This window comes from Poromitra crassiceps (genome assembly GCF_964638095.1).
Source record: "Poromitra crassiceps genome assembly, chromosome: 14".
Classification (NCBI taxonomy): Eukaryota; Metazoa; Chordata; class Actinopteri; order Beryciformes; family Melamphaidae; genus Poromitra; species Poromitra crassiceps.
In genome coordinates this window covers 39,354,257-39,369,667 of record NC_139633.1, presented here as the reverse complement: position 1 = coordinate 39,369,667, position 15,411 = coordinate 39,354,257, and the positions used below count along the sequence as shown (strand labels likewise).

Genomic DNA, 15,411 nt, shown 5'->3' with positions numbered 1-15,411 from the left:
AATAATATGAATTATGATTTTAGGACGTCCACAGACGTCCTTGGCACTCCTCGTTACATTTTTTTAGGACGTCCAGAGACGTCCTTGGCACTCAATGTGTTAACTGGCCCCTGGCCTTCTATCATTTCACGAAAGTGGCCCCCGGGCAAAGCAAGTTGAGTATCCCTGATTTATGGGCATAAACACGCCTATGGAGGTTTGCGCTGAGATGAGGTGAAGCGCAGCGGGCCGACATGCCCACAATTAGGGCTTTGCGCGGCGCTATTCCAGCGCAAAACGGGTGCTATTCCAGCGCAAAATGGGCGCTAACGCAAAATTACCGCCGTTGGGAAGATAGAGCCCATACTGTACATAAACGCATACAACTCCACAATTAGTAGTAGGATGCTCAAATCAGGTACACCTATGACTTATCTGACTTGCAAGACTGAATGTTATGGAATACAGTTAACCAATTTAAAATAAAATGTTCTAGGATTTTATCATTTCTTCATCACACATTTTTTTTTAATTATTGCACATCAGATATAAATATTCAAATTCCAATATTATAAATTATTATGTATCATAAATTATAAATTAAAATATTGAATGCAAAAACACCACAATTGTATGTGACTGAATGGGTTACTACTCATAAGATACAGCCAAAACTCATTAAGAACTTACCAGTTTTGTACCTCCCTCCTCTGTTCTGCCCCTGTCCAGGGAGGCTGTGGAGCTATGGAACATCACTGTTCATTACTATGTGTCATGCTTTAATATCTATAAATACTGATGCAAGTTCTGCCCTGCTCCTGTTAGGACACATCTGATGCTGCCCTGCAGTTTGTCTCTTAACGTCCTTACACATGCACGCTTTTTTCTTTTCTTGCAGCGTTTATTTTTTTCGGACAAGGGTTGATTTTTCAGAAATTCACTTCCCAAGTGTACACATCTGTTGCTGTGATTGACAGGTGGGTCAAAATTTGCATCACAATTTTGTGCTGTATATTCACATCACTCTTAGTGTATAACGGTCTTTAGTATGATGTCCACCCAAAGCTGGACAAAGCAGGGTTGGGTCCTTCTGCAGCTGCTGCTGGTGGCATCTCTCTCTGTGGCTGAGGAGCCGGTGTGTCGGCAGATAGGGGAGCCGGAGATCCCCCAGCTGTCTAAGAATGGGGACATTATTTTGGGTGGAATCTTCTCTTTCCACAGCAGCTGGAAAGACAGACAGGACACCTACATGTACAGACCACCGCCACTGCAGTGCACAAGGTAAATCACACTGTAGCAAGCTGTTTGACATAAGTAAGATAGAAGATTAGAAGAGCTGGGTAGATCTATAAAATCAATATATATTTTTTTTTATCATGGTGAGTTGAGTTGTAACTGATGTTTGCTCAAGTTTTCACTTTTAATGTTTCATTTCACTGGCTATAACACCAACTATTTCTAACTGTCTGGGTCAAGTTTGGATTTCCCAGGGTTCCAGTTTGCTCAGGCTATGCTCTTTGCCATTGAGGAGATTAACAACAGCACAGCCTTGCTGCCTGGCGTCTTTCTGGGCTACAAGATCTATGATGGATGTGGCAACATTGCAGGGGCAGTAAGAGTGGCACTGGCCTTGGCTAATAGTATTGATGATATATCCACAGCCTCCAAGGCACCCTGCACCAGACCAGCCCAAGTGCAGGCCATTATTGGAGACAGCTACTCCTCTCTTTCCATGGCTATATCCACTGTGATTGGACCTTTTCATATTCCACTGGTGGGTAGTTATTTTTTATCTTCTTTGTATAATCATCACTTTGGCCACAGTTTGATCTATTCATTTTGTTTATTTATTTATCTATTTATTTTCTCGATAATACAGTAATTATTATACTGCAAATTGTCTGACTGTTCATGTGCTCTATGTTTTCCTGTGTACATTGTTTTATAATTTGCATCCTCATCTTGGCAATATCATTTATTTCTACTCCCTAGATCAGCTACTGGGCCACCTGTGCTTGTCTCAGTGACAAAGTTCGGTACCCATCCTTCCTCAGAACAATACCCAGTGACTTCCACCAGAGCAGAGCTCTGGCCCAGTTGGTCAAGCACTTTGGCTGGACTTGGGTCGGGGCAATTAGGAGCAATAATGATTATGGCAATAACGGCATGGCCATATTCACAGAGACGGCCCAAAAGCTGGGCATCTGTCTAGAGTACTCTGTATCCTTATTTAGAACAGATCCACCAGAGAAAATACAGATAATAATTGACATTATCAAAGCTTCCACCTCCCAGGTGATTGTCGCTTTCCTCTCCCACTCTGATTTGAGAATACTAATACATGAGGTGGCCTCCCACAACCTGACTGGGTACCAGTGGGTAGGCAGTGAGGGCTGGATTGTTGATTCCTACACTGTAACTATGAATGAACACCACATCCTGGATGGTGCTATAGGGCTGTCCATCCCCAAGGCCCATGTCACAGGCATGAGAGAATTTATGTTGGATGTAAAGTCACTCAATTCATCTAGTCATGAATTGTTCACAGAATTCTGGGAGACAATGTTTGATTGTAAGTTCAAGCAGACGAAGGGCTCAGGAGGGAATCAGAGATACTGTACAGGGTCTGAAGATCTGTCTGGGCAGCAAAACAGTTTCACTGATATGTCACTCATGCCCATCTTTAACAATGTCTATAAAGGAGTGTATGCTGTGGCTCACGCTCTACATAGTGTTCTTGACTGTAAAGAAATATGTGGCAATAAGGTACAGCCAGATCCATTCACGGTGAGTTGAATACTGAAGGCTATGCATCACAGGTGCTTCTCGTTTAACGATTTTCTTCTCTTCTGCTTTTTTTTAACAGCATTGTTTAATATATTCTTGCATGTCCATCATTCTGCAGAGCTAATACAAGGTCATTTACATTTAATGGAATAAGTAAAGTAACATGTATTGTTGTAGAATGGAATTTCACCACTCCTCATCCGCTATATAATAATTATAACAGCTTATATAAACCAAATTGAATGAAACCAAGAGTCCAAGAAGTGTCTTATAAACGTATATTTAAAGCCATACATTACTTTGGCAAACTGCATTGCCAAAGGACTGAATTCTCAATGTACACATTTTGGTATGTCATACAGAGTTCCAATGTATTCAGTGGCGATGTCACAATTCAACACACGCTTTTATACTGTAAGGCAGGAAAAGAGGGGGGAGAGGAATGGGATGATCTCTTGTAAGTGTGTGTCCGTCGGTGCAGTCTAACTGGGAGACTGTTATCAGTTGTTATGGAACATGATGCACTGTCAGCAAAAGGGGAGAAATCCTCAATGCCACAGGGGTGAATCTGTATGTGTGAGATGTCACTAATAAGTCATATCATTAATTATGCGTATGCAATTATAGCTTATTGATTATGAAATGCCAATCAATGGAACTTCAATTTTATACAACATGTATCTTCTTAGATGTTGCAGCACATAAAAAAGGTTCAGTTCAAGACAAAGGAGGGGGAGGACGTTTACTTTGATGAGAATGGAGACCCAGCAGCAACGTATGACATTATAAACTGGCAGCCGGACAAAAATGGCAGTGTGGAGTTTGTGACCGTTGGTCTTTACGACGCATCTTTACCTGCAGAAAAACAACTAAATCTACACACTAAGTCCTTAATTTGGGCACAGAACTCAGAACAGGTTCTTACCGTATGATCACTCATGGAATGGGATTATTGTGTTGTAATCTTGATTTAACATTTAACATGTATTTCAAATGGTGACCTGTAAAGACAACAGCATATCAAAGTGTCTCTCATACTGCTTTTTCGTTCATGCAGGTGCCTGTGTCAGTGTGCAGTGAGAGCTGTCCCCCAGGAACCCGTAAGGTCCTCCAGAAAGGAAAGCCAGTCTGCTGCTATGACTGTATACCATGTGCAGAGGGAGAAGTCAGCAACACCACAGGTACTCTAGTATTATTGAATGGATCAAGTAAATTCAATATCAGCAATCAAATATATATTCAAATATAATACCAGTATTCTTTTTTTCTTCTAATTTTCATTTTTTTTTATAGAACAGAACACAAAACAAAACAAAACAAACAGGCTCAAACACAGGAAAAGGGAAAAAAGAAAATCACATACAAAAATCACCAACATTCAATATTGCAACACGGTGCTACATAAGGTGCTTATGCACTTGAAAGAGATACATGGGATCCCGCAAAAGGGGTACATGTGGAATCGACTGGGTGAGTCACCCATCGGCCCTAACCTCATCGAGGTAGGCTAGAAACGGCTCTCAGATAACTACAGTAGAAATTTTCCAAGTGAGTTGATTCTCAGGGACCTGAGTCTCTCCATCCGTATAACAGAGATCATATCCATCAACCACAGTTGAAAAGAGGGTGAAGAAGGGGACTTCCACTGCTTTAAAATTAGTTTTTTTGCAACAGTTGTCCCCAGTGTCAAAGAATGTTGCACAGCTGTAGGGAAGTTCAGAGAGGACTCCGAGCAGCCGAAGATGGCAAGTTCTGCCTCCGGTCGAAGGGTTATTTTGTAAGCCTTAGAGTACCAGTCAAACACCTTAGTCCAGAATCCCGTCAGTGAAGGGCAGAACCAGAAGGCATGAGACAGAGTGCCCTCCGACACCTGACACAGTGGAGAGACAGAAGGGAAATTCCTGTGCTAGTATTTATATGTTTTTATACCATGGTCTGGGTGAACACTCGATTCTGATTGGCTGCAAGGTGTCCATTAAAAAGTGATATTGTACAGTGATAATGGACACCTAGCTAAATGGTCTGTTCACCGTTCATATCAATGCGCCATAGTTTCATCAGTGTTATCAGGAGAGCAGTTTGAGCTCTATACCCCCGTTAAGGGTTAATATGACAATTTTGGACGTTGAGAAAAAAATGGACTCGGTCAAAGTAAGTATTTAAATCACCCCTGTGTGCTCAGTTTATCAAAAATAACTCTTATTTACAATTTTGATTTTCGTTTCGGACATTTCCAACCTCGCGTCACCAGGCTCTTCTCGGCGACAAAGGAGATTTCCCTCGGCTCGTGCACGAGCGGGGGCCTGAGAGAGAGAGAGAGAGAGAGAGAGAGAGAGAGAGAGAGAGAGAGAGAGAGAGAGAGAGAGAGAGAGAGAGAACTCTCTCTGCATGTCACCACAACAGCACACGCAGTGCGAGCCCCCGCTGCTCTGTCACTTCCTGAAACTCTTCGCTCTTAAATGTTAATATACTTGGCCAATACGTATCTATCATACAAAATAAAGCAAGCTGCCAAACGGTAATGTCTTCATTTAATGTAGAACGCAAAACATCGTTAAACCCGCATTCCTGTGATAAAATTAACGTTTGAGTCGGCTTTAAAACAGAGGGTGGTGGAAGTGGGAGGGACTATTTTATTTCGTGGAAGACTGATTTACAGTATGAATAACAGACATTTAGCCATTTAGATTGCTTTATTTATTACACATGGAAATATAAATGACTGGTCTTATTGTTTTGTTGGCAAGTGACCATGGTATAAGCGGGTTAATGCCCGACGAGGTGTACATTATCACTTTTTAAGGGACGACGCGAGAGGCGTGAACCGTCCGAGGCGAAGCCGAGGATGGTTGCCTCCGCGAAGTCCCTTAAAAAGTGATAATGTACACCTCGTCGGGCATTAACCCTTACATATACAGTACAATTCATAGTAAAAACAGAGTTCATCATCAGTGCATTTGAATATCAAATTTGGGAGTACTGTGAAGTCTTATTCTGATTGATAGAAAATGGTTGATTAGCCTTATGTGATTATGATGTAAACACCATGGAAATTAGTTGTATATAACAAATAACCCGAGCCCCCCCCCCCCCCACACACACACACACACACTACATGCTTAATCCTTTTCAGCGTCAAAGGGGGCTGGAACCTATCCCAGCATACATTAAGTGCAAAATTATGAATCAATTAATTATGTACATAAGTAGCCTACTACTAGTCAAATGCATTATTTCCTCCATGGCCAAGATTATCTCCTAGCACCACAATTTTAAAGGATATGTTCAGCCTAAAATGAAACCCACCACCATCAACTGCTAGAATATAACATACAACTGTATACAATTCGGGAGCAGTATGTTGTATGTCGGCGTTGCAAGGCGCACTGTTGCTCCGATCGCGGCAGTCTTTTTTTTTATATAAAAGGGAGCTAGGGCTCTTTTGTCTGTCTGTCTGTTTGTCTGTCCCTCTAATGATGTCTTACCCTGAAAACACACCGCAAGCATCTCCTGCACGTAAGCTGCACGGTGCGACCTTGCGCACGCGCTGGAGGCGGGGCTCCGAGGAGGGCGCGCGCACTCGGCGCAGGCCAAAACAAAACATACTCAGTGCGCAGCTCCAGGCGCCAGGCAGTCTGAATGAAATTGAATGTAACATTCCCAATTCTATGTATTAAATTCTAAAAAACGACCCTCAACATTTGGGAAGGCTCAGGCACACAACTAGTTCGTTATAATCGAACATCATGCTTTGAAGGCGACTGTACGATGGTGAGGACTCAATCACAGCAGATGTCCGCTGATAGCCTACCACGGAGATCTACAGGCACAGGCAGCAAAACCCGACGCGCTGATAGAAAAATCTCCATGGACGCGCCGCGCTGCGCTCAGGCCTCGGCCCCCGACACGCCCCGTGCGATGACGTCATAATCGGCGCGCGCCCTATGCGCTTGGCTGGGCGCAAAGAGTATGCCAGAAGCTTAAGCGCCTTCTGCGCGGAGGTGCGCTGCGCGGTGCATGCGCGCAAGTTCCACGTACCAGTGTGTCCCCAGGGTTAGTGATGTCAGAGGCATTGTGACATCACACACACACACACACACACACAAGAGACAGACACACACACACACACTGAAGCGTGTGCGCACAGAGTGCGGTGCCCAATTTTGGATATACGCATTGTCCTAGTGCCATCTAATGGCAACGCAAAAAGCTGTTTATCTCGACAACCGTTCATCCAATTAACTTCAACCTTGGAGAGTGCACTGCTGGGAACAGGATGGAGTGCTTTAATAATAACAATAACAATAATAATAATAAATATAGCCGCAAGCGGCGATGGGCGGGGTTCAAGCCTTGCGCAGATGACAAAGCTTCTGATTCTGACTAGGACATCCTCCTTGATACAGCTGACAAGTTTCGCGATCATTGGACAAACAGGTGTGGAGTTACATCCTTTTTATGTTAAGCCACGCCCATTTACGGCGTTTATGGCGCCCCCTTTTGGTGGAATTGCACCAAATTTGACACGCATGGTCTGGGATGGTCTCCGAAGACCTCCTGCAAGTTTCGTGAAGATTCCTTAATCGGTCATGAAGTTATGACAATTTAGCTGTGAGGCCACGCCCCTCTCAACTTTAACGATCAATATCTCCGAAACTAAAGTAGATTTTCAAAAATGCAAAAAGCACGGTTGTAGAGCTTGCTCCAAAGATGCTTCCTGGAGATTCTAGTGCAAATCGGTCAAACGGTCTAGGAGGAGATGCAAAAAATGTGTTTTCCAAACTTTTCCAAATATCTCAAAAACTTTCCAGGCGGACATTGAGGGTCCTTATGGCAAATTTGTAGAGCAGGTCCACCTGAACATCTGGAAAAAAAAAGTTTGAAAATCGGACCAACGGCGTGGAAGTTATGGCCTTTAACGTAAAACTGTCGATTATAGCGCCACCTTCAGGCTGATTCGAAAAATCTTTTTTGAGCACCTACCAGCCAACAATATCTGTCATTGGGCCAAATGTCAGGTCTCTGCCATTTACCAACTCACGGGAATTTGCGTCGGGGCAGATGAACAAGAAGAAGAAGAACGAGAATAATAAACCGGGTGAAAAACAATAGGGTTTCAGCCCCTTCAGGGCTTGAACCCCTAATAATAATAATAATACATTTTATTTGGAGGCGCCTTTCAAGACACCCAAGTTCACCTTACAATGTCCATATAAAACCATGAAATGCATGTAAAAAAGCTCTGCATATAAAACTATAGACAGACAAGAAGAGAACAGCAAGAACAGCAGCTTAAGCTTGAATAAAAACATAGGAAGCAAACCGGTATGAGAGGGGGTAAGTGATTACAGTGAGTAGGCCAGTTTGAACAAGTGGGTTTGAGGTGAGATTTGAATGTCATGGTGTCAGACTGTCGAATGTGTGGGGGCAGTTCTAAAGCCTAGGGGCAGTGCAGCTGAAGGCCCTGGCTCCTCTGGTACTGAGGCGGGAGGTGGGGATGGTCAGGATGGTGTGTACTCCTGCAAGAGGTCAGAAAGATAGGTGGGGGTTAGGTTGTGGAGCGCTTTGTAGGTGAGCAGGAGGTTTTTTATAGTCAACGGGGAGCCAGTGACTTTGGATGAGAATGGGGGTGATTATGTTCTGATGATTTGGTGCAGGAAGTGATCTGGGCAGCTGCATTCTGAATGATCTGAAGTCTGTTGAGCACTTTGGTGGGGAGGCCAGAGAGAACAACATTACAGTATTCAATCCTGGATGTAATATAACAAATGCATGGACCAACTTCTGTGCTGGATTGGGAGAGGGATGGGCGGAGTCTGGAGATGTTGCGGATGTGAAAGAAAGCAGCCCGGATGATGTTTTTTATGTGACGTGCAAAGGAGAGGGTACTGTCCAGGATGACACTGAAGCTTTTCACTTGGTTGGAGAAGGGAACAGTGAAACCATCGATGGTGATGTTTTGGGCGGTGGTGTTATGGGTTTTGGAGATGGTGTTTTTGGAGCTGATGAGCAGGGCCTCGGTTTTACTGCCATTGAGGTTCAGAACGTTCCTGTTCATCCAGCTCCTGATGTCCTGGAGGCAGGCGGGGGGGAGGGTGGCGGTGGGTTTGGTGGAGATGTAGACCTGTGTGTCATCAGCGTAGCAGTGACTGTGGACACCATGGTGACGGAGGATTGTGCCCAGAGAAAGGAGGTAAATGATGAATAACAGTGGGCCCAGCACTGACCCCTGGGGGACACCCAGTGAGACAGCAGAGCATCTGACCTGTGATTGCCAAGTTGATCAAACTGATATCTGTTGGTGAGAGCAGAATGCAGTACCGGTGTTCCCAATGCAACAAGGCATTCCAGGAGTAGTGAGTGGACGATGGTGTCGAACGTGGCGGTGAGGTCAAGAAGGATGAGGATGGTGAGTAGTCCCGAGTCAGCTGCACGGAGGAGGTTGTTGGTGATTTTTACAAGGGCTGTTTCAGTACTGTGCTTTAAGTGAAAACCAGACTGAAAGGGTTAATGGAGCTGGTTTGAGTCCAGGTGGGAGTCTAGTTGAGCAGCAACCACCCTCTCAAGTGTTTTGCAGATAAATGGAAGGTTGGAGATGGGGCGTAATGGTTCAGGTCGGCTGCGTCGCCACCGAGTTTTTGCAGCCACTTTGAGAGAGGGGGGTATAGTTCCAGAGGTGAGGGAGGAGTAAATTATTTTTGTGACTATGGGGGAAATGGAAGGCAGACAGGCTTTGACAAGGGTAGTGTGGAGGGGGCCGAGCTGACAGGTGGTGGATTTGGCTTTCTGATTCTGATTTTGAAGTTGGAGAGGAAGAGGGAGGTGTCGAGGTGATGAGTGGCTGGCCCCTGGTAGCTATCCAGGGTGCGTCACCTGGTGAACTTTTCGGCAAGGCCAGCTGGTGGTGGATGGTGTTGATTCTGGTGTTGAAAAATTGCAGAAAGGCGGCGCAGTGATCAGAGGAGATGTTTGGAGGGAGGGTTCTGGGGGGTTGAGGGTAGATGGTTGACTGTCGAGAAGAGGGCTCTAGTGTTGCCTTTACCAGCGCTGATGAGGTTGGAATAGTAGGAGGATTTGTGAACTGAAAGTCCTGTTTTTTTGCATAACCGCTCAAGTCAGCATCCGGTGATTTTAAGCGGGAGCGTACCTATGTTCCCCGGGTTCTATGTTCCCCACTCCTGCTAAAAAGGGTTCTATGTTCCCCGGGTCCTATGTTCCCCGCTCCCGAAAAAGGGTCCTATGTTCCCCGCTCCCGAAAAAGGGTCCTATGTTCCCCGGGTCCTATGTTCCCCGCTCGTATGCGTAAAGTCGGCGAGTGCAAACCGCAATATCTCGAGGTTGTGAGCATGGCCGTAACGAGCTATGAGGACGGGGAGGTCCGGACCTCCCCTAATATTTCAGAGGAATTTTTTATTTATTTTTTTATTTATAAAACAATCTGCATGGAAAAGCATGAAAAACATGGGATCGCTTTTATTTTGAAACGAAAGGCAGGTCAGGCAGGAAGTCATCTGACGCCGCGTCCGCGGTAACTTGATTCCGAGAGAGCAGCAGCATGGTGGTGAGTGATGACTGTCTGTCTGCCTGGCGAGATAATTGAAGGTGAGCGAGCGAGTGAACAGTGAGCGAGTGAACGACAGACAGTGAGTGACACTGACAGATTTTTTAGCAACAACCAAGAAAGTAAGTGTCTAGTCTGTCTCTTAAGTAATGTTACCTGTGTGACACGTTGGGATGCTACTGGCTAATCATGCATGATGCCAATTGCCAAGCTCCCGAAGTCAGGTATGCAGGTGGCTATATGCATGGTTTCAGTTTCACTACCCAATAAGTAACAAAAAGAGGTGGTGTAAAGTTAAAAACAACATAATATATTTTATTTTATTTTTCAATCGTTCCTATCAGGAATAAATAAATGTCCCTCTTTATGTTTTTTTTATTATCGATGATGACTTTGTGTGTTGTGTACGGCTTGGGTTGTGTACCTGTGTTTGTAGGTGTCATTTTGATATGAATTTGGCTAAAACAGTTTGTGTTTGTTAGTTACAATTATGTTGACAGGAGAGCTGAGCAGGTGGTGACATGAAAGAGAATATACTGAATAATGACATCACAACAGTATAATCCTAATGTTGATTTAAAATGATATATTACTCTAAATATGGGGGAAAAAGGGGGAAAAAAACCCTCAAATTTTTTCCGGCGGCGCCCTTGCTGGACCTCCCCTATTTCGGAACCCTGGTTACGGCCCTGGTTGTGAGACTTCATTGACAGACTGCATGAGGGAAAGCTCGAGTCTATAGGCTCAGATGCAGCAACATGCAATCCATAATATTACATTTTTCAGAGAGAGAGAGAGAGAGAGAGAGAGAGATCAATATTTGCAACATTGACGCAGCACAAATCGCCTCTGCCTATATAACCCACAGACATGCACAAATTCTGTAAAGCCATTCAAATAAATTGTTTAATTTCGCTTGATATGTTTCCCAATGTTTTTTTTATATTATATATTTTTTATTTCATTAATAGAGCATGTGGACTTATAGGCAACGGAAAAAATAGGCCTGCTTTAATGTCTTTCTTTAGCGGATAAATCACCTCCACCGACAGCTAATAGTTGGCAGTTTCTCACCAGTTCTTAGACTACTTTGAATACCAAAATATAATAGCCAGGGGCTAGGCTACATATCAAGCGAAATTAAACAATTTATTTGAATGGCTTTACAGAACTTGTGCATGTCTGTGGGTTATATTGGCAGAGGCGATTTGTGCTGCGTCCATGTTGCAAATATTGATCTCTCTCTCTCTCTCTCTCTCTCTGAAAATGTAATATTATGGATAGCATGTTGCTGCTCCTGCTGCTGAATGTGTGCATATATCTGAGCCTATAGACTCGAGCTTTCCCTCATGCAGTCCGTCAATGAAGTCTCACAACCTAGAGATATTGCGGTTTGCACTCGCCGACTTCACGCATACGAGCAGGGAACATAGGACCCGGGGAACATAGGACCCTTTTTTGGGAGCGGGGAACATAGGACCCGGGGAACATAGGACCCTTTTTCGGGAGCGGGGAACATAGGACCCGGGGAACATAGAACCCTTTTTAGCAGGAGCGGGGAACATAGAACCCGGGGAACATAGGCATGACCCCTTTTAAGCTGGCGAAGGTCAGCGGTAAACCAGGGAGCAGGTAAAGGTGACGAGTGTGTGGGTTTTCGGGGGGGGGAAGAGCATCAAGGCAGGAGAGACAATCATTGTTGTGACTCACCAAGTGAGTGGGGGAGGAGGAGGGTGGAGGGCTGGGGTAGGAGTTAATGTAGTCTCGGTTTCCAGACGTTTGGTGAGCGGCGCCAACAGCGCCACCTAACCACCAAACGTCTGGGAATTTACTGTTCCAAATCTGGTTCAGAGCCCGGCGAGAATGGCCGGCAGCAGACACGCCTACATTTATTATTAGAATTTTATTTGGTAGCGGCAATGCAATGTTTCATAGTTCCAATATAGAGCAAGACAAGATGTGCTGCAAAGAGAGTTTATACCTGTTGTTTATTTTACAATAATTTTTCCTACCCGGAAGTGGTCCGCTTGCGACTGTGAAGCGCTGTGAGGTCATCAGCAGGCTCTGTAACGTTAGCCTCGGAAGTCGGGCTTATCGCTGGGGGAAATACCTCTAGCCGCCGGGGCCGGATGAAACACGTCCTATTAACAGGTTATGTTTGTTTCTAAGTGATTAATATGTTGCTCCGCAAACGCGGCGATGTTTTGCGAGACACCGGTTCTGCATGCACGTCACTGCCCCCAGAAAGCAATCACCGAGGATAAAAACACAATAAAGCCATTGGCTTATTTCCATTGCGGTCCTCTACAAACAACAGAGGGACAAAAAAACAACACACAAATGGATATCACCTTCTATACTCAAATTAAAACTATTTTTAACATTATTACTAGATTTGAATAGGAATAATGGCACACTTGACTATTATACAATACATAAACATTTGTTGTTATATGTAAGGACTTAACATACACAGAGAAACAAGAAAAACTGGGAGGGGGAGGGGGTGGGTTTGCGGGGAACGGGGGTTTAGCAGTGGGAGGGGGGGGACAAGCTCGCTCACACTAGACTGGAGGCTATGCTATCGCTCATAGCAGCCTCCATATATCTATGGCCCCAATCAGATGTGACCGAGGGAAGGAGGGGGGGGAGGGGATGAAGCGTGGAGGAAAGGTTGCAAGAGCCAGGCTGGAACAAGGCGGCATGGGGGGGGGTGGTGGGGTGTGTGTGTGTGTGCGTGTGTGTTTGAGAGTCTGTAAATATGTGGTCAGGAATGTCCAATTGTCCTGTGTGTGTGCTAGTGAGCCTGATAGGGGGAGTCGTCTTCCCGGATGGTGAGCGAAAACATAGCGGGTCGCTATGGTGACGGCCTCGACCAGAGTTTTATCCAACAGCTGTTTAGTGGGGTGAGGGTGGATGAGCGCAGTTGCATTCGAAAATAACTGGGGAGGAATTGCTGCTGCGTCCTTGGCAGCTCCGAGTCCAGATTAGGATGAAAATGTTTTGGTTGCCTGAATTCCTATCTGGTCACACAGACCAAACAGAACAGGTCTCATGTCTCTGGACCCCAACATTAGTTCATACCTTACGTTATGAAAAGATTTAAATAGTAATATTCTCAGTCTTACAGTAGTGAAACGGAATAAGACTGAGAGCTGAGTCTAGAGTTAATGAGGGAGGTGAGATCTGAGGGGTTGATGTGTTTTATGTTTCTGGAGGAGATGGTCCATTGCTCTTTTGCTTTGGGTAGGGGGGCGTGAACCTCAAAGAGCACAGCTTTGTGATGGGAGATAGGGAACTCTGCATGAGCGAGATTACAGGGGCTGAAACCAGTGCAAGCGGATAAAGTCCAGTATGTGACCTTTGTTATGTGTTGGGAAGTTAACGTGTTGTGATACCGAGACAGTCAAGGAGTGAGGTGAAATTATTTGCAAGAACAATGGATGGGTCGTCGATATGAATGTTAAAGTCACCCAGGAGGATGACAGTGGGGAGGAGTACACATACTTGTCCCTCACTACGGCCCCTATTCCTTAGCTCTGCCCCCTTCACTAAATGTCTATGAGTAATTGACTGACTGAGTGTCCTGACTTTGGCATCTTCTGACCCCGGCCTGTCCTGCTGCCACCGCCGTGGGAGAATATGGCAGCTGCTCAGGAAATCTAATATCTGTTTTGATTTTAACTTGTAGATTCCATCACCTGTGAGCGATGCCATCCTGAATTCTGGTCAAACGAGAAAAGAGATGACTGTGAGAAGAAGGACACAGAGTTTCTATCATATGAAGAGATTATGGGGGCACTGCTCACGGCGGCGGCCCTGTTAGGAACTTGCATGACTGCTATGGTGGCTTTCATCTTCTTCAGACACAGGAACACCCCCATAGTCAAGGCCAACAACTCTGAGCTGAGCTTTCTGCTGCTCTTCTCCCTGTCCCTGTGTTTCCTGTGTTCTCTGACCTTCATCGGCCGGCCCTCTGAGTGGTCCTGCATGCTGCGACACACAGCATTTGGGATCACCTTTGTCCTCTGCATCTCCTGTGTTCTGGGAAAAACTATAGTGGTGTTACTGGCTTTCAGGGCTACACTTCCAGGGAGTAATATCATGAAATGGTTCGGCCCTGCTCAGCAGAGACTCAGTGTTCTGGCTTTCACTTTCATACAGGTCCTGATTTGCATACTTTGGCTAACTATCTCTCCTCCTTTTCCTTTCCAGAATTTTAAACACTTTAAAGACAAAATCATCTTAGAATGTGCATTAGGCTCAGCTGTAGGCTTCTGGGCTGTATTGGGGTATATAGGGGTCCTGGCTATGTTATGTTTCTTTCTAGCTTTTTTGGCTCGGAACCTGCCTGATAATTTCAATGAAGCCAAATTTATCACCTTCAGCATGCTGATATTCTGTGCGGTCTGGATCACCTTTATCCCTGCGTATGTCAGCTCTCCAGGGAAGTTCAGTGTTGCTGTGGAGATATTTGCAATTGTGGCCTCCAGTTTTGCACTGCTAATCTGTATATTTATTCCAAAATGTTACATAATCTTATTGAAGCCAGAAAATAATACAAAAAAGAACATGATGGGTAAAATGCCATCAAAATCATCATGACAAGTGAAAATAATAGGCATAGTAGGTGTCCATCCCCTTTAAAAGCAACAACATTGCATCTGTGACAGCAGCTTCTTTCTTGCTGAGTGCACAAGCAGAGGGACAGAGTGAGAGAGAGAAAGAGAGGGCGAGAGAGAAAAGAGAGATGGGGAGAGCAAGAGAGAGAGAGATCTGAGGCTGTCATGCATACAAAATCAAATAAAACGCCCTCATGCCCACCTGTGAATCACATGTGTATGATTGCCATTTCACAGGCTGAAGCAGGGCTGTTTGCCCCGAAACGTCTGTGGCAATAAAAGTATTAAACTTGGAGTGCTGTCCTCCTTTCTTGATGGCTGTCATGTAGAGTTCTCAACCGTTTAAAAAAATCCAATCTGACCCAACCCAACCCGCTTGAGACGCGGACCGAGCTCAACTTGCCCGCTGTTGTCACATACACTCAGCCCGAGCCCGACCAAAACAAACAGACAAACAAACAA

The 15,411-nt window shown here is 44.9% G+C and overlaps 1 protein-coding gene across 1 annotated transcript; it reads left to right on the top strand.

The window, feature by feature from the left end:
- Positions 1-1,027: 1,027 nt before the first annotated feature.
- Positions 1,028-14,932, top strand: LOC310789184 (extracellular calcium-sensing receptor-like; the record flags this gene model as incomplete). Its single annotated transcript, XM_083650771.1, has 6 exons — positions 1,028-1,260; positions 1,456-1,753; positions 1,972-2,766; positions 3,456-3,683; positions 3,824-3,947; positions 14,019-14,932. 6 exons carry the CDS (start codon positions 1,028-1,030, stop codon positions 14,930-14,932), a joined length of 2,592 nt encoding a protein of 863 aa, XP_083506897.1.
- Positions 14,933-15,411: the final 479 nt, after the last annotated feature.